Genomic DNA, 24661 nt, shown 5'->3' with positions numbered 1-24661 from the left:
CCAAACAAAACAAAATGGGGTCAATTGTGTTAGTTCTTTTAGTGTTTCACTGTTACACTCTTTCAACTTTTTTTTTTTTTTTAAGAGACAGAGTGACTCTGTCACCCAGGCTGGAGTGCAGTAGCACTATGTTGGCTCACTGCAACCTCTGCCTCCTGGGTTCAAGTGATTCTCCTGCCTCAGCCTCCTGAGTAGCTGGGATTACAGGCACACACAACCACGCCTGGCTAATTTTTGTATTTTTAGTGGAGATGGGGTTTCACCATGTTGACCAGGCTGTTCTCAAACTCCTGACCTCAGGCAATCCACCTGCCTCAGGCTCCCAAAGTGCTGGGATTACAGGCATGAGCCACCACGTCCAGCCCTTCAACTTGTTTTTTGTTGTTGTTGTTTTTTGTTTGTTTGTTTGTTTTTACCAGTAATGCACTCTATTTTAAAAACATATCAACAATTTTAGCTTTAGGCCATATTCATATGGTAGGTGGGTGGCATTAATGGCCCCAGTTTGTTATGGACAAAATTATTTAGAACAGTATATAAAATTACCCTGAGGTTATGTGTATACTATGTAATGACACATAAATGTATTGTGTGTTTGGACTTGGATCCCATCCCCAAGATATCTTATTATGTATATGCAGATATTCCAAAATCTAAAAACAATCTGAAATCTGAAACACTTACGGTCCCAAGCATTTTGGATAAGGAACACTCACGCTGTAACAGCAAGCTTGACACAAGTGAAGGCACATTTTTTTTTCTTCCCTTTGAGTCTCTGATACTGCCATGAGAGCACGTGAGAGGGCTGGCCTGCTGGCGGGTATGGGTGACTTGCGGAGAGTTGAGTTACCTCATCCATTTTACCAGCTGACAATAGATGTGTCAGCCTGCAGCTGAGATCAGCCACACCTTTCCCAGAGCAGTGGGAACACCCAGCCAACTCATAACCACATGAGAAATAGTGAATGGATGTTGATTTGAGCCCCTGCATTTTGGGATTTTTTGTTATGTGGCCATAACTGACTGATACAGCCAAGCCCTGGGAATAGGAAGATGATAAAACAGTCTCATTTCAAAGTCCCAGAGACTGCAGCTTTCAAAAGCCACTGGAATCACCGATAGGCATGGAAATGGTTTTCTCAGGGAGTGATTCCAGCTGCTAAGCCTCTTGTTTGATGTCTCAGGTTTCTTTTTATTGGTAACCTTCTGAGGGTCTGCTGGTCAATTCCTCTAACCTGGACTGCTGATGCTTTCAACTAACTTTGTCATTTGACAAACACCTCCTCCTCCTTGTCCTCCTCCTCCTCCTTCTTCCTCCTCCTCCTATTCCTTCTTCTTCTTTCGTCTTCTACTTTCTCCCTCCCCCTCCCTGTTTTTTCATTTTTTTTTTTTTTTTTTTTTGGTTTGCTTTTAAACCTTCTCTCTTCTTCCTTTGGGCTCCCTGGTCACTCAAATGACATCCTGCCACAGTCTTGGATGCTAATATTAAGTAGCTGATTTCAGACTGGTCTGTTTGAGTTATGGGTCCTAAAACTGCAGATAAATGGGGAATTACTTTACCACATTACTTTGTCCAATTGCATAAAATATGGGACACAGATTTTTTAAATGCAGTAGTCTAGCAATGGAAATACATGGTATTGAGTAGTTACAGTGATTTTAAAGCAAAATTCTTAAAAGAAAAATATAACAGCATATATTAGATATTAATAAGAGAAATGTATTTAAATATACTTAGAATAATTTAAAAGTGTATTATGTTAACTAATATATGCTGAAATAAAATTCAGCAAAGTAAATATATTTTCTAAGACTTGGAAGTCTATTAAGCTAAATATCTGCCAATCTTATGTCCCAGCAATTACACTCTAAGAGAAATGAGTGTAAGCCAGGCATGGTGGTACGCACCTGCAACCCAAGCTACTTGGGAGGCTGAGGATATAATTCAAGGCTATACCTCCTCTTTAATCCCAGAGTACAAAGTAGTGTTCTGTGATCACACCTGTGAATAGCCACTACCCTCCAGCATGTAATACATAATGAGACCCCATCTTAAAAAAGAATAAGGAAAAAGAAAAAAAGAAATGAGTGTATTTGTATGTGTTCATCCAAAAGCATGTTCTTTATTCATAATAATAAAAAGCTAGAAACAAATCAGATGTGTACCAATAGGAGAATGGATTCATAAAATTTAGTATATTCACACAATAGAACACACCAAAGTACTTACCTTATGATTCCACATACATGAAGATCAAGGAAAGACAATGCTAATCTTGAAGGAGAAGGTCAGAGTAGTGGTCCTCTCTGAAAAAGCCTTCCAGGATGATGATGGTCTATGCAAGCGGTTCTCGAAGTATGTATCACGGATCCCTTGGCAAGCCATTGTGTCCCCAAGAGACTGTCAGAGGGTCTGTAAAGTCCTCCTGTTTCCAAATCCATCTCTGTGGGAGGCCAGATTTCTTCATATGCTGCAGTGAAAATGACATATCACAACAGACTGAATGAAGAAAAAGACATTAGAACTCAGATGACTTCTGTGAAGCCATACATTAAAGAGATTTGCAACAATGTAAAACAATGCCTCTTCTCACCAACTTTTAGAAAATACAGTTATGTTTCACAAAAATGTTATTGTAATAGCACAACATTGGTTATATATTAACAAGTGACAGTTTTGTTATTTTTATTGAATTGAGAAATATTTTGAAATTCGTGTTTCAAATTTTTAATATAGTAATGTTGACAGATATAATTCACATAACCAAACTCTGAGTTTTTAAAAAATATTAAGAGTATTAAGGAATTCCTGAGACCAAAGATTTTGAGAACTGCTGGTCTATAACTTAAGCTGGGTGGAGGTTACATGGGTGTTTATACAGGTAAACACTGATCAGGGAATCAGGGAATACACCTAAGATTTATGTCTTCCGTTGCATGTATAAATCTCAATTAAAACCATGTTTTAAATACCATGAGCATTAGATATATTCTCATGGTATAAAGAAAATGGGGGGAAATAAAATATAATTTAGTATACAAAAATACATATACACATTCAGAAGATCAATAGTGATAATGCCAAAATAACAAAGTTTACTCCTGAAGCCTGTTGCTTACTGGAAACCGTTGAAGAGGCATAATTACCTAGAAGAGTTTTGAGCATAAAATTAAATCAGTGGGCTTTGCTGCTCCACAAGGAAACTATTCTACTCCTCTCAAAAGCCTGTGCTGAGTGAGGGAGGCAGAGTTGGATGTGGAATAGTCTCTCTTTATTCTTCCCATCTAGCATTTTCCATGCCAACTCTCCAAGTTCACAACAAAAAAAGTGATTTGAACTAATACAAGAGTAACTTAAGAAAGAGCCTCTCACAAGGGACAAGAAATGACACACCCAGGAAAAAGAGCAGAAATATCCACTTAGAAAAGGAGGCAGCTGTCGGATTAAAGAGAACCCAGATGATAAATTTGACATATATTCTCCCAAGGGGATCTGCAGTAACATTAAATGATAGTGCAAAGCAAAATGGAAATGGGTACAGCTGGGATCAGCTGAGACAGACTAAACTTTCTACTTGTAGAAGTCAGTGTGGCCATTAACAGTCTAATTTGGGATCCCACTGACTACAGCTTAGATCCTAACTCCGCTATTCACTAGCTGCAGACTTCAGACATCCTACTTAATGCCGTGGAATTTGAGCCTTCCATCTGTAGAATGGATGTAATGCCACCTACCTCATGGTGCTGCTGTGAGAATCAAGTTAGCTTTTGAATCGTTTAATACATACAGTTCCAGGCATATCCTAAGTTTCAAAGAGTGGTATTTTGAAGATCATTTATGGCTGTGTTTACCTTTTTAGCTGAGAATTCCTCTTCATCTTAATACATAACCTATAGAAACTCTTTTAGGAATTTTAAAATAATATCACGTCATTATTTTTGCATGACGTATAAAGGTATGATTTTAAATATTTGGAAAAATGTATTAGATTATATACTTTTAATAATTGGTTAGCAAAGTTCATTTCAATAAGATGTTTAATAGAGTAATATTCATTACATACCTCTGGAGAGACAAATTGCAACTTTTTCAGTATACCAAGCTTTAAGGGAAGATAACACATTTTATTTATTCATTTATCAGTTAAAAAATATTTGGATTGTTTCTGATTTGGGGCTATTATGAATAATGCTGTTATGAACATTCACATACAAATTTTTGTGTGGATGTATGTTTTCTTTTCTGTTGGGTATATATCTAGGAGTAGAATTGCTGCGTCACATGGTAACTCTATGTTTAACTCTTTGAAGAACTGCCAGACTGTCTCCCAAAGTGGCCGCATCATTTCACACTTCCACCAACAGTGTATGAAGATTCTGATTTCTCTATATCTTTGTCAATACTTATCACCTTTTTTATTATAGTCATCCTAGTGTGTGTGGGGGGGTATCTTATTACGGTTTTGACTTTCATTTCCCTGATCCTTAATGGTATTAAGCATCTTTTCATGTGCTTATTGGCAAGTTGTAGATCTTTTTTGTAGAAATACATATTTCAGAACCTTGCTCATTTTTAAATTGTATTATCTTTTTATTGTTGAGTTGTAGGAGTTCTTTACACATTTTAGATACTAGTCCTTTTTCAGATATATAATTTGCAAAATTTTTCTCTTATTCTGTGGGTTGTCTTTTCACTTTCTTCATGGTGTCTTTTGAAACACAGAAGATTAAATTTTGATGAAGTTCAATTTGTCTATTTTTCTCTTTTGTTGCTTGTGCTCTTGGTGTCATATTTAAGAAGCCATTGCTTCATCCAAGGTTACTAAGATTTATGCCTGCTTTCTTCTAAGAGTTTTATAGTTTTCTCTCTTACATGTAGGTCTTTGCTCCATTATGAATTCTTTTTGTATATACTGTAAGGGCGAATTGCATTCTTTTGTATTTGGATACCTAGTTGTCCCAGAACCATTTGTTTTTGTTTTTGTTTTTACATAAGTTCTAGAGATCTACAAAGCCTTTGCTGAAAAAACTTTTTCTCAATTGAATTGTCTTGGCATCCTTGTCAAATATCAATGGATTTTAAATGTGGAGGTAAACTCACTGTTAAACTCCCATCATGTCCATTGGCATTGCTCAAGATGTGGATAACCTTCACCTAGCCAAATCCTATGTGTCTCTTCTACATGCTCATCAAAACCTCTCTGCAATGTTTGATACAGTCAACCATTGCTCCATTCTTGAAACACTCCCTTGTCTTCATCTTCATGACCTCAAACTATATGGAGGCACAAACTTCCCATGCTCCAGTCCCACATTCTCTAACAAAATACTTCCTTTTCTTCCTTTCATGAGAAAAGATGGATCTCAGGAATCTTTTGTCTATGATGCTTGCATCCCACGACACCCTTCCGAATTCTTCCCTACTCAGAATGGAATGCAGAATTTATGACCCAGACCACACCTGTTAGCCATTAGTTCTAGACTTTTGTCTTTTACACACTTATTCTTATCACCCCATGTAGAATTGTATGCCTCTTTTATTACTGCATAACAAATGACCACAAAGTTACTGCAAACCCACTTACTATCTCATAGTTCTGTAGGTCAAAGGTCTGGGCACAGTGTGGCTGGATTCTCTGCTCAGAAGCTCACAGGACTAAAGTGAAGTGTCAGCTAGGCTGTGTTCTCATCTGAGTCTCAGGATTCACTTACAGGTTCAAGTAGTTATTTTTTAGAATTCAGTTATTTGCAGTTATATGATTCAAGTCCCCACTCGCATGCTGGCTGTTGGTTGATCAAGGGTAGTTCTCAGCTCCTAGAAGCTGCCTAGTTCCTTGTCACATGGCCGTGTGTGTGTATATATATATATATATATATAGATATATATATATATATATATATAGATATATATGTAGATATATATATATATCTCCTCTTTACAACGTGACAGCCTACCCATTCAAAGCCAGCAGCAGAATCTCTTTTAGCATTCCTCTTTCAGGAAGGATCTAGCAGTCCCTTTTAAGAACACACTTGATTAGGTCAGCCCTACCAGGATAATCTCCCTTTTGATTACCTCAAAGTCAACTGGTTTGACTTATTATATCTGCAAAATTAATTGTATCTGCAAAATTCCCCCAACTATTTCAGATAATACAACCTAATCAAGGAAGTTAAATTTATCAGATTCACAGTTCTGCCCATGCTTCATGGGAAGGGGTTATTCAGAGTACACATACAAGGAGGTGAGAGTATTGGGGGCCATCTTAGATTTCTACCTAAACACACACACACACACACACACACACACACACACACACTCATAGTGCAGACCCCAAATGTTAAAGTTAAATCTAACACATTTATAGCATTTAGTGAGCTCTCTCATTTAATCTCCATGTTACAGGCAAATGGAGAACCTTATCACCTTTGTACAAATGTTGAATCCGAGGTCACAAAGCAACACCATGGAGATTTAAAAACAGAACCCATTTATTCTCCTGTCTCCAAATTTCTCTTCTTTATAGAACCACCACACTGTCATAGAGATCATCACATCCTATACTTTAAAAACACCATCACTAAACCACCTGACATTTTGCAATGAACAAAGAGCATTTGTCAAAGGCACAATGTCATTTCATTGTCATGGCAACCTATTAGTACAGTTTTTATCATTTCTGCTTCGAATGAGGAAATGAGTGAGTGAGCCCCTCAGCACAGCACTTAGCACAGTAAAGAACAAATAATACAGCCTGACCAACATGGTGAAACCCCATCTCTACTTAAAAAAAAAAATACAAAAATTAGCAGCTCATGGTGGCGGGCGACTGTAATCCTAGCTACTCAGGAGGCTGAGACAGGAGAATCGCTTGACCCCGGGAAGCGGAGGTTGCAGTGAGCCAAGATCATGCCATTACGCTGCAGCCTGGGTAACAGAGCGAGACTCCATCTCAAAATAAAATAAAATAAAATAAAATAAATGAACAAATAATAAACTCCCCGCTTTTGGTGCTGTTATAAATTAATTTAATTTATGGATACCATCATACAAGGTGCTATGAAGAAAATGCAAAGAAACATGATCCCTGCACTAGAAGGATTTATTTGTTGATAATACATCGGGACTTGATAAATCCCATGCATTCCCAACATTAATTAGATTTGGTTTAAATAATGCCAGTCAAAAAGGGAGTTCAGCAGGGTAATAAAATCTAAACAGAATTTTGCTTTTGAAAGTCTATATATTTCAGAAAACTATATATTCCACTGGCCAGATCTGGTCTCTCACCTGTTTTTATATGGCCCATGAGATAAGAATGGGTTTTATGTTTCTGCGGTTGGAAAAATGTTAAAAGAAAAATATTTGGTGATTCATAAAAATTATATGAAATTCATATTTCAGTGTCCATAAAAATATTGTATTGGAACACTGCCATGCTCATCCAGTTAAATATGACCTGTAGTTGCATTTGCATTGTGACAACAGGGTCAAAGATTTCTAACAGAGACCGTATGACCTACAATGTCTAAAATGTTTGCTGTCTGGCCCTTTGCAAGGAAAGTTTGCCAGCCTTCGGTCTAGCCCACTTACCCTAGAGTAGAGAAGAGGGAAGGGATGGGGGTGCAGAGGCAGAGTGGCAGGAACCCAACTCTTTAGCTTTGGGGGAGGAAAAGCAAAAAAGCCCCTTGGAGTCCTCAAAGACACAGGGTTTCTGAAGTCCAGGGCCAGGAAGTGGCAGAATCTCAGATGGTTCTGCTGCCTGATTCCAAGCCTTGGTTTCTGCTGCTTTACGAATCTTTGTAGACAAAGGGAGCTGCCAGGAGTGAAGGCTTCCTTGGACCGAGCGCTCTTGCCCTTGCTGGGTTGGACAAGAGACAATGGCTACAGTGACCTCTGGGACTGAGGAGTGGGCACCTCCCCCACTCCCCAGGTGTTTAAAAGTCCTAGTGTGATTGTGTGGTTCTGAAGAAGACGACAAATGATTTGGGATGTCGCAGTGTGTGTTCTGCAAAAAGCAGAGCCTCAGAGAAAAATTTGAGTGCAAGTATTTTATTTGGAAGGTGATCCCAGGAAATATAATGAGGGGTTGGGGGATGGAAGTAAAACACTAAGGAATAATTATGGAGAGTGTTACTGCTGTGGGCAATGGGCACAATCTCACTAGAGATGGCAGGATGGTATAGCACACACCTCAGAATTGTCCCACCAGGGTGGAGACAAGGGGTATTTATCCATCAGCGTTCTCTTCTCTTTGGAAGGGAGTTTTTCTTGGGGGTAGTGACTCCCTAGTAGCTCCAACCAGCCCCTCATAGGTCAAGCAAGCTCCTGGAGCCAGAGAAGCCCTCAGGGAGAGAGCTGCATGTGCTGGAGGCAGGAAGACTTAGGCATGAATGAGATGGTACTAAAGTTATGGGAGGTTGAGGAGACAAGGGAATATGAGTAGGGCACCAAAAGTATCTACTGCAGTGAGCTCCCCTTCAGCCTTGGAGAGTTAGCAGCATTGGGAGAGAACATTCAAAGTAGACTTACTTTGTTTAAAAAAATAATGATACTTCCAGCTGCTAGAGTGTGCCAGATGTTCATATGTGTGCCTTAACTTTCCTGTTAGATGGCAGACTCCTCAATGTTATGCAGAAAGACACATTGTGAAGTTTTCTTAGTGGATTACTCAATAAGGAAAAAATATTAAGAGTTATTTGCTTCCTCTTTTCTTTCTCTCTGGCTATCTTCCGGTATGGATGTTATTCACAAGAAATAGAAACAACAAAAGTCCTGAATAATCAAAAATAAGGTACTCTTGAATGATCAAAATTAATTACCAAAATCAGTGAGAGCTAACCAGCTCTGGATTATTATTTCCCATTTTAGATATTTTAGCCATTAGGACAGAAAACATGAAAGATACACAAATACTGTAATGTGTGCTATATTTTAGTAACAATAAAACCTCTGAAGGTATGACTGCACTGTGGGCTTTGTTTAATGATTAAAAAAAGAGAGAGATGGTAGCATTTCTAGTTGAAATTGAATCCAGTCAGCTTTCCAGATTTCAAAGGCTTTATAATGGAAGAAACAGTCCATAAGTGGGTCATGAACAATCTTGTCCATTAATCATCCCAAGTCTAGCAGATATGCATGCTGGGTGCCAAGAAAACCATGAGACTCTGTCTCAAAGACAGTGTGCCTTTCTAAATTTTCTTCTTAATGTGAAAGTCTAATATTTGGATTCAGTGATATTTTTCATTTGTATGAGAATATGGACCCCACTCTAAGAGCAAGGATAAAGCAACACACCCAAACTTCAAGAGGCAAGAAGGATGCTTGGTAATCAGAGTCTCAGGTTTATACATCCAGCAATGCCCTCCCTGTTGATGCTCAAATACTCAAAGCTGCCATTGGAAATATAATGGGCATTTCAAACTTAACATTCAAATTAGAAATCCTGGGTTTTTTTGCCTACTCCTTCCCAGCCTCAGGTTAAAACTCTCAGGATTATCTTTGATTAATGGCTTTCTCTTTTCCCCTTGGTATAATCAATAAGTACTATCAGCTCTTCCTCCAGCATATTTCTGAAATGGAATCACTTCTCAACACTACTGAGATAACCACCCTGGTTGTAACCAATGTCATCTCTTGCTTTGACCACTCTAACAGCTTCCTGGTTTCATTTCCATCCACTCTTGAGCTCCTGCAATCCTCTCTGCACACAGTAGAAGAGTGATTTTCTTGAAGTATAAATCAGACTGATTGTGCAGCTCATCTGTTTAAAATCCCCTAATGCTTCCCTCTGCACTAAAAACAAAGGCCAAACTCCTTTCCCAAGCCTATAAACCTCCATGTGATTCTGCCCCTGCTATTCTAGTTATCTATTGTTGCATAACAAACTATCCCAAAACTGAGTGCTTGAAGCAACAATAATTCATTATTTCTCACGGTGTTCTAGGGTGACTGGCCTCAGCTGTCTAGTTCTTCTGCTCCACTTGGTATTGACTGGGGTCGCTTGTATGGCTGTGTTTGGTTGGGAACCCCGCAGGGGCTGAAATGTCCAGCATGGTTTTCCTGACACATCTGGTGCCTCAGTTGAGATGTCTGCCTGGGATGCTCGCTCCCTTTCCACATAGTCTCTCCACATTTAGTGGTCAAGTTCAAGTTTCTTTACCTGGATGCTGAATCTCAAAAGAGCAACAAAGGAAGCTGCCAGAATCAATTCTTAAAGCCTAGGCCACCACATTCCATTGGTCTATGCTATTGGTCAAATTAAGTCATAAGGTCTGCCCAGACTCAAAGGGGAGGGAAGAGAGACCCACCTCTTGATTGGAAGAAGGATATTAATATTCAAGAATGGGAGAGATTTGGGGCAGCCACTTTGGAAATAACCTTCCATACCTACCTACCTGCCTCTCCAATCTAGTTTCATATCAATCTACCCCAGTCGCACTGTGCATCTTTGTCATTCCAAAAGGTGCTGAGATAGCAAATGCTAGTGTTCCCCACAATAGCCTTCCACCCATCATCTTCCATAATAGAACTGAATCTCAGCTATGTTCATGGGTTCCCAGAATAAATATTACATTTCCTAGGCTCCCTTGAAGCCAGGTATAAACATATGACCATATGATTCCATTCTGAGCAATGGAATAGTGTCCAGTGGAAGCCTTGGTGAACCTTCCTTAGGAGACAGCAGTGACCTATCTGTTGACCTCTTCCTCCTGTACCCTGTGCTCTTCTATGCTGATTGGACCTGTGGGGATATGGAGAATGAATGTCCTGCCAGGCTGAAGAAGCCTCAGTCTCTGAGCCCACAGGATGGCCAACCAGCCCTGGAACAATGATCCCAGGATGTTTCTTTGAAGGAAACAGACTGCTAACATGTTTAAGCTACAGTTAGAAGGTGTTTTTCATCTTTCACAGTCACTTAATCCTTACTGCTGGGCATTTACAGTGGAGGAAACAGCAAGAGCAAAGGGCCCAGGGCTGGAGAGCATCCAGAATGGGAGCAGAGCCAAGGGGCTGAGTGATTACGGAAGAGGCAAGGGTGGCCAAATCACGTGGAGCCTGGTAGACCTGGCTTTTCTATCTGGATGAAATGGGAAACAATTACAGAGTTTTGAAGAAGGAGTGACAAAGCCTTACCTACACTGTAGAATCCCTCTTGATCCCTTGTGCAGAATTGGCCATGGCAGCACCATGGCAGAAGCAGGGGCTGATTAGGAGGTACTTATCTAGATGAGAGAGAGTAGTGGCATAGACCAGGGTGAGGGCAATGAAGATGGTGAGGAGTGGTCAGATCATGTGTCTAGTTTGAAGGGAGAGATGCCAGGATTTGCTGATAGATTGGATGGGATGTGGGCTGTGATGGAATGGGAGGAGTCAGTGGTGGTCTACAAGCTTTGGTCTGAGCAACTCCCAGCTACTTGGGAGGGTTGCTTAAGCCCAGTAGTTCAAGGTCACGATGATCTATGACCATGCGACTGCACTCCAGCCTGGGTGACACAGCAAGACTCTGTCTCTAAAAAAGCCCTTTGCTCTTGCTGTTCCCTCCACTAGAAATGCCCAGCAGTAAGGATTAAATGGCTGTAAAAGATGAAAAACACCTTCTAACTGTAGCTTAAACATGTTAGCAGTCTATTTCCTTCAAAGAAACATCCTGGGATCATTGTTCCAGGGCTGGTTGGCCATCCTGTGGGCTCAGAGACTGAGGCTTCTTCAGCCTGGCAAGACATTCATTCTCCATGTCCCCGTAGGTCCATTAAAGTTAACTGTTGCTAACTATAATGGAGTAGGTTGAGAAGGAGCAGGGAGTTTTTTTGTTTTGTTTTTTTGTTTTTTTCAGGGGTGAGACATTTGGAGTTTGGTTTTGAACATTGTATTAGCCAGAGTTCTGGAGAAACAGAACCAACAGAATGTGGAAAGAGAAAGAGAGAGGTTTATTTTTAGGAATTGGCTCACACAGTTATGGAGGTTGGCAATTTCAAAATCGGCAAGAAAGCAGGAGTCTGGAGACCCAGGGAAGAGTTGATTTTACAGCTTGAGTCTGAAGGTAGCCTGGAGAAGAATCCCCACTTTCTCAAAGGACCTGAATCTTTTCTCTTACAGTTTTCAATTGATTGGATGAGGCCAACCCATATTATGGAGGGTAATCTACTTTATTCAAAGTCTACTGATTGAAATCACATCTCATACCTTCACGCAATATTGAACCTGGTGTTTAACCAAACCTCTGAGCACCATAGTCTACCCAAGCTGACAGACAAAATTTACCATTAAGGCTGGGCACAGTGGCTCACACCTGTAATCCCAGTGCTCTGGGAGGCTGAGGCAGGAGGATCACTTGAGCCCAGGAGTTTTGAGACCAGTCTGGCCAACACAGTGAGACCCTGTCCAGAATTTTTTTTTTAGCACTGGTTGTGGTGTTGTGTGTCTGTAGACCCAGCTACTTGCAAGGATTGCCTAGGCCCAGTAGCTCAAGGTTACAATGAGCTATGACCATGCATCTGCACTCCAGCCTGGGTGACAGAGTAAGACCCTGTCTCTAAAAAAAAAAAAAAAAAATCCATTGTGGATATGTTTATTTATAAATGGTTTTATATAACCCAGTAGAGATGTTGAGTAGGTATTTGGCAAACATTTGAGATTATGAACATATTCATTTTGTTTAAAGAAACAAAACTGAATGATACAGTCAACTGAGTGAGTGTAGAACGTGGAATCTTCCAGATCCTCCCACTTTTTTGTGTGTGTTCTGACTGTCCTGTGACCTGGCCAGCTGCATGTTTAATCCCTGAAGGCTTAAATTCAAACTGGGGCCTTGAACATTTCCATGCACCAATAAACTTGTTTGCCTTGTTGCCCAAAACTCTAAAAGGTCAAACATATTGTTAAACACATCAAAACTAGCCCCTGCCCTGAGCCAAATTCCTTAAACTTCCAGATAAACTTCATAACCCAAGCCCCTCACTGGAGATATACCTGGGTAAAACATCCCTTGTATCACGGTCCCTCACAAGGAAGCTGTAGCACCCTATCTATATAAATTCCTCTAAGAAACTATTTGGAAATCAGCCTGGTGTTTAGTGCTGTTTTGGAATCCCCACTGGCCCCATCTCAGAACACCCTGAGGCAGTCCCTTGTGGGAACTCTCCCGCCACCACTTTTGAGGCAACTCTAGCTGCAGATTCAGCCAGATGGAACAGTAGGAAGAGACAAAAAGACATTTGAGGGCTGGCATTTCAATCTTAAGAGTTAGCACAGGCCAGGCATGGTGGCTCACACCTGTAATCCTAGCACTTCGGGAAGCCAAGTGGGGAGGATCGCTTGAGCCCAGGAGTTTGAGATCAGTCTGGCCAACATAGGAAGACCCTGTATCTACAAAAATAAAACAAAACAAAAAAACTACTAGCCAGGTGTGGTAGCACATGCCTGTACTCCTGGCTACTTGGAAGGCTGAGATGGGAGGATCACTTGAGCCTGTGAGGTGGAGGCTGCAGTGAGCTGTAATTGCACTATTGCACTCCAGCTTGGACAGCAGAGAAAGTCCTGTCTCAAGAAAAAAAAAAAAAAGTAATCACAAACGAGGAAGAGTTGCAAAAGGGAACTGTGAGGAAACCAGTGATTCATAAGAAATGCAAGAGAGTGAACTGTTCTGGAAGCCAATGAGCAAAGGGCCTTGATAAGGAAATAATCAACTGTGTCAAATTTGCCTAAGTCAAATATGACCTGAGAATTTGTCATTAAATTTGGCATCTTGGAAACCTGAAAAACCTCATGTATCAGTCTAGGTTGAACCCACAGAGAAGCAAAACCAGTAGGAGATATCTGTTAAGAGATTTACTGCATGGAACTGGCTTGTGTGATTATGGGGGAATAAGTGGGTAAGTCCAAATTCCATAGGCATTAGGAAGGATAGGCTGGGACTCTCAGGCTTCTGTTCATAGGCAGATTGTTTTTTTCTCCAGAGAATCCACAGCTCTGCTCTTAAGAACTTCAACTGATTGCATGAGGTCCACTAGATTATCTAAAATATCTCCTTTGCTTAAAGTCAATTGATAATAGACTTTAATAACAGCTGCACAATATCTTCACAGCAGCACCCAAATTACAGTTTGATTTAATAAAATTTCCTAACCAAGTTGACACATCAAAGACCATCACACCTCAACAAGACCAACTTAGGTGGGTCCCAATTGAAGTGGGCTCAAAAGAATGGGGAGAAAACATGGAGATAGTGCTTGTAGACAGTTATTTCAAAAAGTCATGCTATGAAGAGAAGCAGATAAATGAATTGGTCACTGGAAGGTAATTGGATCATGGGCTAAATGACTGAGGTAGAATTTAAGAGAAGATCATTAGTGGGGAGGAGCTTGAGGGACTGGAATTGGTGGGGTTAGAAAGCCACAGTTATGGATATGGAAACCACCAAGAGGAGGAAGAGGAGGAGGAGCATCACAGAGACTGATCTTGAGTTGATAGCTAACATATTCAGAGAATGGGGTGTCACCCTTTGTTGGGATGAGAGTAACAGTACATGGTTGCATGAGAAAAGGTAGTGGAGTTACAGTCTGATGACATCAGATATGAAGCTGGGAGAGAGGGGGCTGTCTTAGGGGGAAAATAAAACAGTAGTCTGGGAAAACAACAATGAAGATTAAAGGAGACACACACCCTTCAGACCCAGTGGCACTAAAGTTTGGGAGGTTACAGCTCCCTCTTGAAAGGGCTGCACAGAAAGCAGTGTCCCTTCATAGAATATCCTGATCTGAGTTAGAGCAAGCAAGGGAGAGGTATTTGCAGAGAAGAGGTTGCATATTTCAGGAATTTTGCTGATGACTGTTCATGAGTTCCAGAAGATAAGTGGGGTGGGAGATGACATTCTTATGGGGGCTTTCAGAGCTATATAAGGAGGAGCTGAGGGCCTGTGCTCATGGAGGTCCCTGACAGGGTAGGGATAAAGGACACAGGAGAATAGTATGGATAGTTTCCAGATGGGTGGTAGTGACGCTGTGGGTGCTGAAGAGCAGACAGGGGCAGGGAGAGTCTTGGCAGCAGCACAATCAGTTCTAGGCCCTATTTTCCCTTTCACTAATGGGGATATAAAAGCTGGGAGTAGGGGAGTTGTGTCCCAGCACTTAATCTTCCAGGCCTCAGTTTCCTTATGGGAACATTAATCTAAATGTTGGGATATAATGGAGACATTGTTCTTTAAAGAGCCTGGTGTAGACAAAAGTTAGTATATTTGTTCTCTTTCAGTCTTAAAGAACAAGAGGACATCTTGGACACAAGGAAAAGTGTTTGCTTTCCCCAGACTTAGGAAGCTATAGAAAAAATTCCTGTACTCTACTTATTGCACATCATAATGAGGAAATGAAAAGCCCCTTGCTGCCCTCCTCCCCTCGTGGTCTCCATGCCTCATCTGAGCATATACACCAAGGCTGAGTGTACAGCAGCACCTGAGCTGAGATGACCGATTGCCTCCTCCAGCCTCCCCCAAGGCCAGCAGTTCCTAAAGTGTGGTCCTTGGACCTGCAGTATCAGAGTCACCTTGGAACCTATTAGAAATGCAAGTTCTCTTGCTGCACTCCAGTCCTATGGGATCAGAATCGCTGGGGAAGGAGCCCAACAATGTGCTTTAACAAACCCTGCAGGCGATTCTCATACTCATTCAAGGTTGAGAATCACTGCTTTAGACACAACACACATTTTGGTCAGACAGAATAACCTCCAGTTTTCCTGCATTTTCATACTTTTATATCCCTGGACTTTGATGCTTGAAGATCCTCTCCTGCAGTGGGTCTGCCTCCCACACTCTTCTAGACCAGCTTGGTCATCACCTCCCTTGAAAGGCTCTTCCCAGCCAGGCTGAGGGAGACACGCTCTTCTCTGCATGCAGACAAAAATTCCTACCATCTTCTACTTGAGCATTTATTATATTGTTTCATAACTGTTTACTTGATCTCACTCTTGAAGACATGGATTTTATCCTCCCATATTTAACATTTTAAATGCCCATTATGTTTTAAGGCACTGGAGAATAAGAACTTTTTTTAAAAAAAGATTGAGATCTTTATTCTAATTAAAAGGACCAGACAAAGAATAATGTAAATGAATGCATTTCATCAGTTCTTACTCTGAATGGGTCCTGATCGATAGCATGCCATGGTTTAATTGGCAGTAAGTTTTGCTTTTGTAATAGTACATAAAATAATGGTGTGGTTTACAATAATATGGAACCTTAAATTTGATGAAAGGCAGACTGTTAAGAAAGCAATATGTTGTAAGGAGAAAAACAAAGCCTGGACCAAGGGTGGGGGTGGAGAGAGGGTGTCATTTGAAATAGAATGTCCAGGAGAGGCTTCCCTGAGAGGGTCCCATTTGAAGACAGACCTGAGTAAGGCAAGTGAGGAGTCCTAGGGATACAGAGGAGAGTAAGGGTATGGGAAGAGCATTCAAGATAGAAGGAACAATAAGGACAAAGGTCCAAGGGTAAGAAAAATGGTGTGTGTCTTGTTGATCTGTTTATAACAGAGCTTAGAACAGTGTCTGATAAATACCCATAAATGTTTCTGTAACAGACCTCAACCATTGGTAATGTAGGGATACTTTTAGAACATAATGATTACAATGTATTTCAACTTTATGCACGTGCTGGCATTAGTGACTCCTGGAAATAACAAAGCAATGTGATAGAGAAGCATAAATTCAGGAAATACTATTTTGCATCTGTGGTGTTGCAGGCCTTATGACAGGTGTTGGGGATACAGAAATATATTAAATATGGTCCTTGCCCTCAAGGAGTTCTCAACTAGTAGGAAACACAGAAAAATAACCACAATATAAAGCTATAAAGGTACAGTCACAGGTGTATGAAATGTTTTGGTGTAGCCACATAAGAAGGAATAATATCTGTGTTTATTTATATTCCTGTCAAGCTCTATTTCAAATTTCATTCTCTTGGAAGGAAGTAATGAGCAGTCTGTTAGCAGTAATTGGGTTGGACTATTTGTCTGTGAGAATTATATCTACCATATGGTTTCCAATCTTGATCTTTTATCAAATCTCCAATTGCCAAGGTACTTTAGATTCTAGGTCATATATAGGACATTCTTAAGAAATGGGATATAAAACATGGCCTAAAGATTACATATTTTGCTACTAATGTCATTTTTAGAATAATAATGCATCAAAGCACCTGAATGCTAGGACAAGATGCCCAACAAATGCAAATTGCTACTCTGTTCCGACTTGTGACACTTACAAACCCATAAAATGGATTTCCTCTGTCATCTTTTTTTTTTCTTTTTCTTTTTGAGATGGAGTGTCTCACTGTCACCCAGGCTGGAGTGCAGTGGCATGATCTCTGCTCACTGCGACCTCCGCCTCCCAGGTTCAAGCAATTCTCCTGCCTCAGCCTCCTGAGTAGCTGGGATTACAGGCATCTGCCACCAGTCCTGGCTAATTTTTTTGTATTTTTAGTAGAGACTAGGTTTCACTATGTTGGCCAGGCTGGTCTTGAACTCTTGACCTCTTGATCCACCCACCTGGGCCTCCCAAAGTGCTGGGATTACAGGCGTGAGCCACTGCACCCAGCCTCCTCCATCATCTTTTAAAAGATGTGGAAGGTGAGCTGATTCCTAGCTGGCTTTAAGTGCAGCTGAGTCAAGTAATCAAAGTCCTGTGGCCCTGATTTCTCTCTCTTAGTTCTGATTTTCTCTATGTTACTGGGAACTTTGTTTCCTTGTGGTGGAAACTCATGAAATAAAGTCTCCTTTTCTAAATGTGCAGATCTTGTGATTTTTCCGTTAACTCTCACTGCGTATTTGTTCTTGATTAGATGTTGAAAAAAATATTTTGGATATATTTGGTTAATGAAAGTACATTATTAAAATTAATTTTACCTGTTTCTTTTTTTACTTTTTAAAATGTACCTACCAGAATATTTTAAATTATGTTAAATTATGTGTGTGTTTCACATTGCATTTCTAAGGGACAGTGTTGCCATTGAGATTCCTGAGATGCTCTGAGTCAACCATTCCTTTTCCACTCTGGTTCTCAAAGTGTGGTCCCCTCTGACTTGAAGCATCAGCATTACTTAGGAACTTGTTAGATATACAAATACAACACCACACTTCAAACCTATGGAATCAGCATCTCCGGGTGGGATCAGAGCTGAGCACATCCTTCACACTAGTGCTTCTGAAACTGATGGACCTGGAATGGGATTACTGGACTTGGCAAAATTAACCTTTGCAAGAGGATCAGGTTTACTGAATTGCAAAGCAACTTAAAATATTGGGTTTTGTGCTAAAAAGTGTTCAAAACTAGACAAGAATACTGAAGCAAAGCAAGCTGTTGTGCTCTGGAAGAGGACTTCTTGCCTTGGCGAGGGGTTTGGGTGGTAGGGTGAGATAAATAAGCAATCAGGCCCTCTACCATTTAATTTAAAATGAGAGATCGGGGGATTTGACCTTGTAAACTAATATTTATTGAATTCGATTTTAAACATTTGATTCTAAATCCTCACAAACACCCTTTGTGGTGGGCACTATTATCAACTTCATTTTATGGGTAAGGAAACTGAGGCACAGCAAAGTTAATTAGCCATACTTGGCTAATTAAGTATTGTTCAAGGCCATGCTTGCTGAAGTCAGAATGAATCAGGCTACAGAGAGCAGTGGGCTTAACACTACACATATTGTCTTACCCAGGCCTTATCTTAGCTCATCTAACTAATCTGTAAAGTGGATATTTCTACACTAGTCATTCCTGGCTGTCATTAAAATCACCTGGAGACACCTAAAACACACACTGCTGCCTAGGCTCCACCAAACTAGAGATTCTGATTCCATTGGTCTGAAGTGCATTCAGGAGTGCATACGGGCCCCCCCAGGACCTACAGAATAGCTCCCACGTGACAGATGATGAAGAGGAACCTGGGAGGAACAGGATTGAACAGGTTGTCAATGGCTAAACTCAGGTTCTGTAAATGAGGCAAAGGCTTCTCCAACCGGACTGTGCACAGTCCTTGGATATGTCTCAGATGCAGGTTCCTATGCAGTAGGGCTAGGTGAGGCCTGCAATCCTGCAGTCTCCAGGGGACAGTGATGTTACTGGTCTCAGAACCAGCTCTGGGTTTTGGGCAGCACTTTGTCAGATGCCCTGAACCATGTGGTGTTTCCTGGCCCTCTAGAGAGCTGCAGCTTTCCTGACAGTCTGGTCCGTGAGAGTGTATACTGCTGAGGTGCACCCAGATTTGGGATTCATTAAGATCCCAGGTTTGAGATCTGTTCAGTGCTCTCCAAGACCCAGCCAAGGAGGAAGGCCTTGGAGCGGAGTCCAAGTTCCACTTCTTGAGATGGAGAAAGATTCTGGGAAGCTGAAAGGAAAAAACTCTTAGTTACTGCCCAGAGGCAGGAATCCCCCCGCAACACCACCCTTCTCCAGTTCATCTGCTCACCTCTCACCCAAACTTAGCCTCGGACTTCCCACTCTTCTCATTCCCTCTGACTCCCGCTTGAGCCCTGGGGCGGGGTGTCAGGACAGGGATGTGCAGCCTCTCCCTCCCAGGGGATACACGACTTTCTTAATCTTGCTGGAGGATCAGACAGAAGGAATTCAAGCATTTCGATGCGCATTTCCCACCCACCCTTCTACAACCCTCCCTCACCACTGCCCCGACTTTCAACACCTATTCTGCCTCCTTGCTCCAAACTGGTTGCTGTGGCACGGGGTTGGCCCTTAGCTTCGCAGTGCCCCGAGGCTCGGGGCGAGCACCGGACCAGAGCCCAAGTTCCCAGTCCACGGGGAGATGCGGACTTTAGGTGGGCCCGGAATGGAAGGAAGGTTTTTGCGGCCCACATGCCCCCAGGGCTCTTTCCAGGAATTGAAAGGGCGAGTCCTTTGCTTCCGCAGCCTCCGGTGGGAAAAGATGCCAACTGGCCCAGTGCGGGCGGACTCAGAGGCCCCAGGCGCCCCCGGGAACTGCCACTGCACTCGGGGCCCGCGCGCGGTCCATGGGAACAAGGGGCGCGGCGCCTGTGCTCAGACCATAAAATGGAAAAACGGATCATAACCTCGCGATGAGGGGAAATTAGTTTTTTTCTCTAAGAAATGTGTCCTTCCCTAACCAAAATCCAGCACTTAGGGCCGCCTACCCCTCTGTCCCTGAGCCCACCCTCCCCCTGCCGGTACAGCCATCCCAGGTTTCGGCCCATCAAGTCGGGAAATGAGATGATCCATCAGCGCCGGGCTCCCGGGAGCTGCAGCTGGCCCCAAGTGCGTAGCCGGAGGCGTCCCCTATCTGCGCGCGTCCCCAGAGTCACCCGGGAATAACTGCCCCGGCGCCGCCGCCGCCGCAGCCAGGGCTCCCGACCTCCGCGCGACCCGTGTTAGCTCGCTTTGCCTGCTGTGGCTTTGCTGCTCTGGGCTACAAGGCTGGGCTGGCTTGGGTTGAGACTCCCGGGGCTGCAGGCGAGGCGTTGGCTATAAACTTCCATAAACCCTGCTATTTCGCTGAAGAAGAGGAAAAACATTGGCCCCGGAGAATTAGATAATCCTGGAGAGGAAATAGATTTGGGCCTATAGCCTGCCGGGTTAGGTGCCCACGCGGGGCTACTGGGCCAAGGGACACCTCTGATGGACAGCAGAGGCCTGGGGTATCTCACAAGCAGGGGCAAGGCTGGGGCACCCCCAAATCTGCTTTTAAGTTGCAACAACCCTAATGGTTACCTTGGAGAAAAAAGTAACCGAATGGGGTGTTTTCATACCATTATTTTGAGGGGCTGTTGAAAAAATCCCCAGGGCGTTTATCAGGTGTGAGGCTTCCCAGAGTTCGTATCTGGCCCTCACTGGACCAGGGGAGAGAGGCCGGGGACAGGCCACCCTTAAGCGCAGCCAGACACGGGGTCTTACCTCCCGCCTGCGACCTGGCGGGCTGCTGGACCCGGACATGCCGGGGTGCGCACCGGAGCTCCCAAGCAGCCTCAGCGGCGGAGACCTTCCCCGGGGGGCGGGCCCGCGGTTTGTCTGGCGTTAAGGCGGAAGACTGTAGTTGTCTTCCAGTTCCGATCTAGGGTGGAGAAGTCCTTTCTCCAGCGCCCTCATGCCCAGATTGGAGAATGAAAGGACGGCAGAAAAAAAGTCTTAACATAGCCCAGAGCCTCCAGCAGCTTTGGGCGCCTAAAGGAGTTGGAGGTAGGAGGAGGTGTGAATTTCAGTCCCTCTTCTCTGGGCATGGAGCTTAGCTTAGCGAATAGGGACCCTACAGAGGGAACACCAATGAGTCAGTCCACCTTCTCTCCTGGTCCTGGGGCCCGAACCCACTCGTTTCCAGGGCCGGCGCCAGCCCCGCGCGAAGATACCGCTTCCTCTGAGTACGCGCCTGGGCTCTCTGCGCACCCTTGGAGCCTAGTTGGCAGTCTCTGCTTCGATCTCCTCTGAGCGAGCAGAATCTATTGTCCGTTTGGAAAATCTCGTACAGGTCCTGGGGTTGTCCCAGGACCAAATTGCAGCAAGGATCCCCGCGCGCCCCTGGCCCTGGAACGCAGTATCCTCCCCATTTTACCTGGAGGCTAGACCGTTGGGGCTTGTCGGGGGAATTTCCCTCGGCACGGATATTGTGTTGGCGGTTTAGAAAAGAAAAAGAAAAAAAGAGAACCGAAGCCTCTGTAACCTGGTCTCCTTCCTCTCCTCTGTTTAATACCCTGCCTCCTCTAGTAGTCTCCAGGCTTTTCTCTGGACAGGGTAGGGACCCGAGAAGCCCGCGGCCACTGATCGCCAGGGTCTGTCTCATCGCCCATCCTCCCCGCCCCAGAGCAAGGTTGCCAGAGGCTTCCCGGGGCATAAGAGCTCCAAAGAAAGTCTCAGAGGAGCCAAGACACGCTACTAGGAACTTTTGTCCCCTTTTAAAATTGTCAGATAGACAAGTAAAAACAGTAACTAAGGGAACAATGGACTCTTGTGACGGGTGTAACTCTTCTAGGTACCCGAACACTAAAGACCCCGTGGTTCCTGTCGCCATGGCCCGAACATACTCAGCTCCAGCCCCGGGACTGACCTCTCTCCCTGAGCTTTGGAGCCCGTGTGGACCTTGCCTTTGCAAGTAGGCATGAGTTTTATCATCCACCGCTATACCCGGAGCAGCTGCTCGAATGTGCCAAACAACCCAACTCCGGTGCAAAGCGCTGACGTCTTTCCCAGGCTGAGGACATCGCGAGGCAGGGGTGCAGGCAGCGAAGCGCCCAACAGTAGAGTGCATCTTCCTTCCTGCCAGCAGAAGCTGTCAAGTCTGGAGTCCGCAGTGGGCGCACGTGGCAGCCCAAGGATACTGAGCCATGAGCAACCAGGCCAACCTACCGCCGCGCCATCCAAAGGTAACGCCACAGACCATGAGCAACGCACACTTCCTGCATGTTCAGATATTAAATTTTAGTAATGAAATTCCGAGCACCCACCCACATCATCCAAAGGATATTGCTTAGATTACTTCCCTACTAAGATCACTCAGAGGCTTGGGGCATGTAGTCCTGGAGCGATCCTTTAGGAAATGTATGTCGAAGACCAGAGAAATGAAGCCACTCCTTCCAGATGTTGTCGCTAATAGAGTAATACAGTCATAACTAACATATCGCTTCTTAGACTCCCATCCCATTCGCCTTTCCAATACACTCTCCTCTTTGGACTACCTTGTTACTAAAACATCTTGCTACGCTTTCACAATGAGAGAGAGAGAGAGAGAGAGAGAGAGAGAGAGAGAGAGAGAGAGAGAGTCCTCAACTTACATCAGAGCACCCCAGGGAATTCCAGGACTCCAGCTACAATGCCAGCAAAGCTTCAATAGGAGACAGTGGACTCTGGACTCCGCTCTCACCCTCCTTCCCAAAGGCCATTAATATAAGTTTTCCTTAGTTCCAAACACATCTTCAAGTTAATATGCAGATAATTTCAGATAGACAATTAAAAGAGTAACTTGGCCAGTCACGGTGGCTTACACCTGTAATTCCAGCACTTTGGGAGGCTGAGGCAGGCAGATCATGAGGTCAGGAGTTCGAGACCTGCCTGGCCAACATAATGAAACCCCATCTCTACTAAAAATTCAAAAAATTAGCCAGTCATGGTGGCACACACCTGTAGTCCCAGCTACTCAGGAGGCTTGAGGCAGGATAATAGTTTGAATCCAGGAGGCAGAGGTTGCAGTGAGTGAAGATTGTGCCACTGCACTCTAGCCTGGGCGACAGAGTGAGAGTCTCAAAAAGAGAGAGAGAGAGAGAGAGAGAGAGAGAGAGAGAGAGAGAGAGAGAGAGAGAGACTAATCAAGGGAACAATGAACTCCTGTGATATCTCAGAGATTTTTAGGGTACTGCATTGTCACAGAATTCAGGTAGCAAAATATGTTACATGAGACACAGCTTGTCTAACCTTAGGCCTATTGTGACAGATGTCATTTCTTGGAGAACAGACTTATTAAAGATTTTTTAAAATCCTCAAATGACTTTTAATTCAACCTTACAGAAAGGTCCCCTGCCCACAAGTTAACAAGGTTTTCCTCACTGCTGAGATAGCAGAGTGAATTGTGTATCACTGACCCAAAATGTAAGACTGACCAAAACAGTTAACTAATCACAGATTCAAAAGACAAAAATGATTTATTTGCTACTGAAATTTTGAGGAATGATTACCTGGCCCCTCACCATTTACTTATTCAGGGTTTACTATAAGGATGCTCTTCTCTATATTCCCCTATGCTGAAGGCAATTCTTCTAAATGAACTCATAAATGATTTTTTTTTCAGGACTTAGTGTGAACATAGCCAATAAAAAGGCCATCATTCTGGTGGTTTATTTCCTCTACTGGTTACCCTTATTGCAGAAATAACCATTGTTTCATTAGAGTAGATGCAGGAGACACCAAAGAAGTACTAGGATGAGGGAAATTATACCAAGGGCATGCAGACTGAGTGCATTGGAGCCTAAACTCAATTTTCCTATAGTTTCCAAAGATTCTAGAGCTTAGCAATGTATGCGCAAAATATTCTGGTGCATACATTGCTCAGGCAGACACTTATTTTTGTACTCTTTGCTCTGGATCTAAACCCTTGTGGGATAGAAACTGAAAAATAATTCTTGTGCATACATTTATTTTTCAGTTTCTATCCCACAAGGGTTTAGATCCTAGAAAGGGTTGCAAAGGTCTTCGAAGGCAATGATTAAATGAAATAATTGTTCTATGACAAACTGAACACAAGAAAAGGTTTTGGTGAGTAGAAAGTCTGGCTTAACAGCTGTGTGCATCTTGCTTGTTTAAATTATTTCTGCTTCTGTTATTCGGGTGTGCTTCCATTGTCTGCGTGTGGGTTGCAGAGGGATGGCTTGATGTCTGTGGGGACAACAGAGCAAGGAGTACATTTTTACACTTTGATGTAAAGTGGACTGAAATGCCAATAAACCAAATTTCAGCTGCAACAAAGCCCAGCCTTTTCCTTTTGACGCTCATGAATATGCCTTTCTTATTAGGATTGTTCATTAATTTTCGTAATTTTGTTGCTTGATTCTACAAAAACAAGTCAATTGCTTGCACAACCAAGTATAAAAAGATGCCTCTAACAACTTGAAAAGTTTAATTTTATTTATAATAAATTTTGCATATACCATTCTTTTACATATGCCA

The 24661-nt window shown here is 42.8% G+C and overlaps 1 protein-coding gene across 3 annotated transcripts in view; it reads left to right on the top strand.

Moving 5' to 3' along the window:
- PLCB4 (phospholipase C beta 4) overlaps positions 1-22278 on the top strand; it is a 437093-nt gene extending 414815 nt beyond the window's left edge. The window contains exon 39 of one of the 3 annotated variants that reach the window (XM_077951242.1): positions 21978-22278. In XM_077951242.1, coding sequence (XP_077807368.1) covers positions 21978-21992 — 15 coding nt within the window. In that variant the 3' untranslated portion in view covers positions 21993-22278. The remainder of the gene's footprint in view (positions 1-21977) is intronic. The other 2 variants (XM_077951243.1, XM_077951241.1) reach the window with 2 other exon arrangements.
- The last annotated feature ends 2383 nt before the right edge of the window (positions 22279-24661 follow it).

The sequence above is a fragment of the Macaca mulatta genome, chromosome 10 (genome assembly GCF_049350105.2).
Source record: "Macaca mulatta isolate MMU2019108-1 chromosome 10, T2T-MMU8v2.0, whole genome shotgun sequence".
NCBI lineage: Eukaryota > Metazoa > Chordata > Mammalia > Primates > Cercopithecidae > Macaca > Macaca mulatta.
The sequence above is the reverse complement of the archived record's forward strand: the minus strand, read 5'-3'. Positions and strand labels throughout refer to the sequence as shown.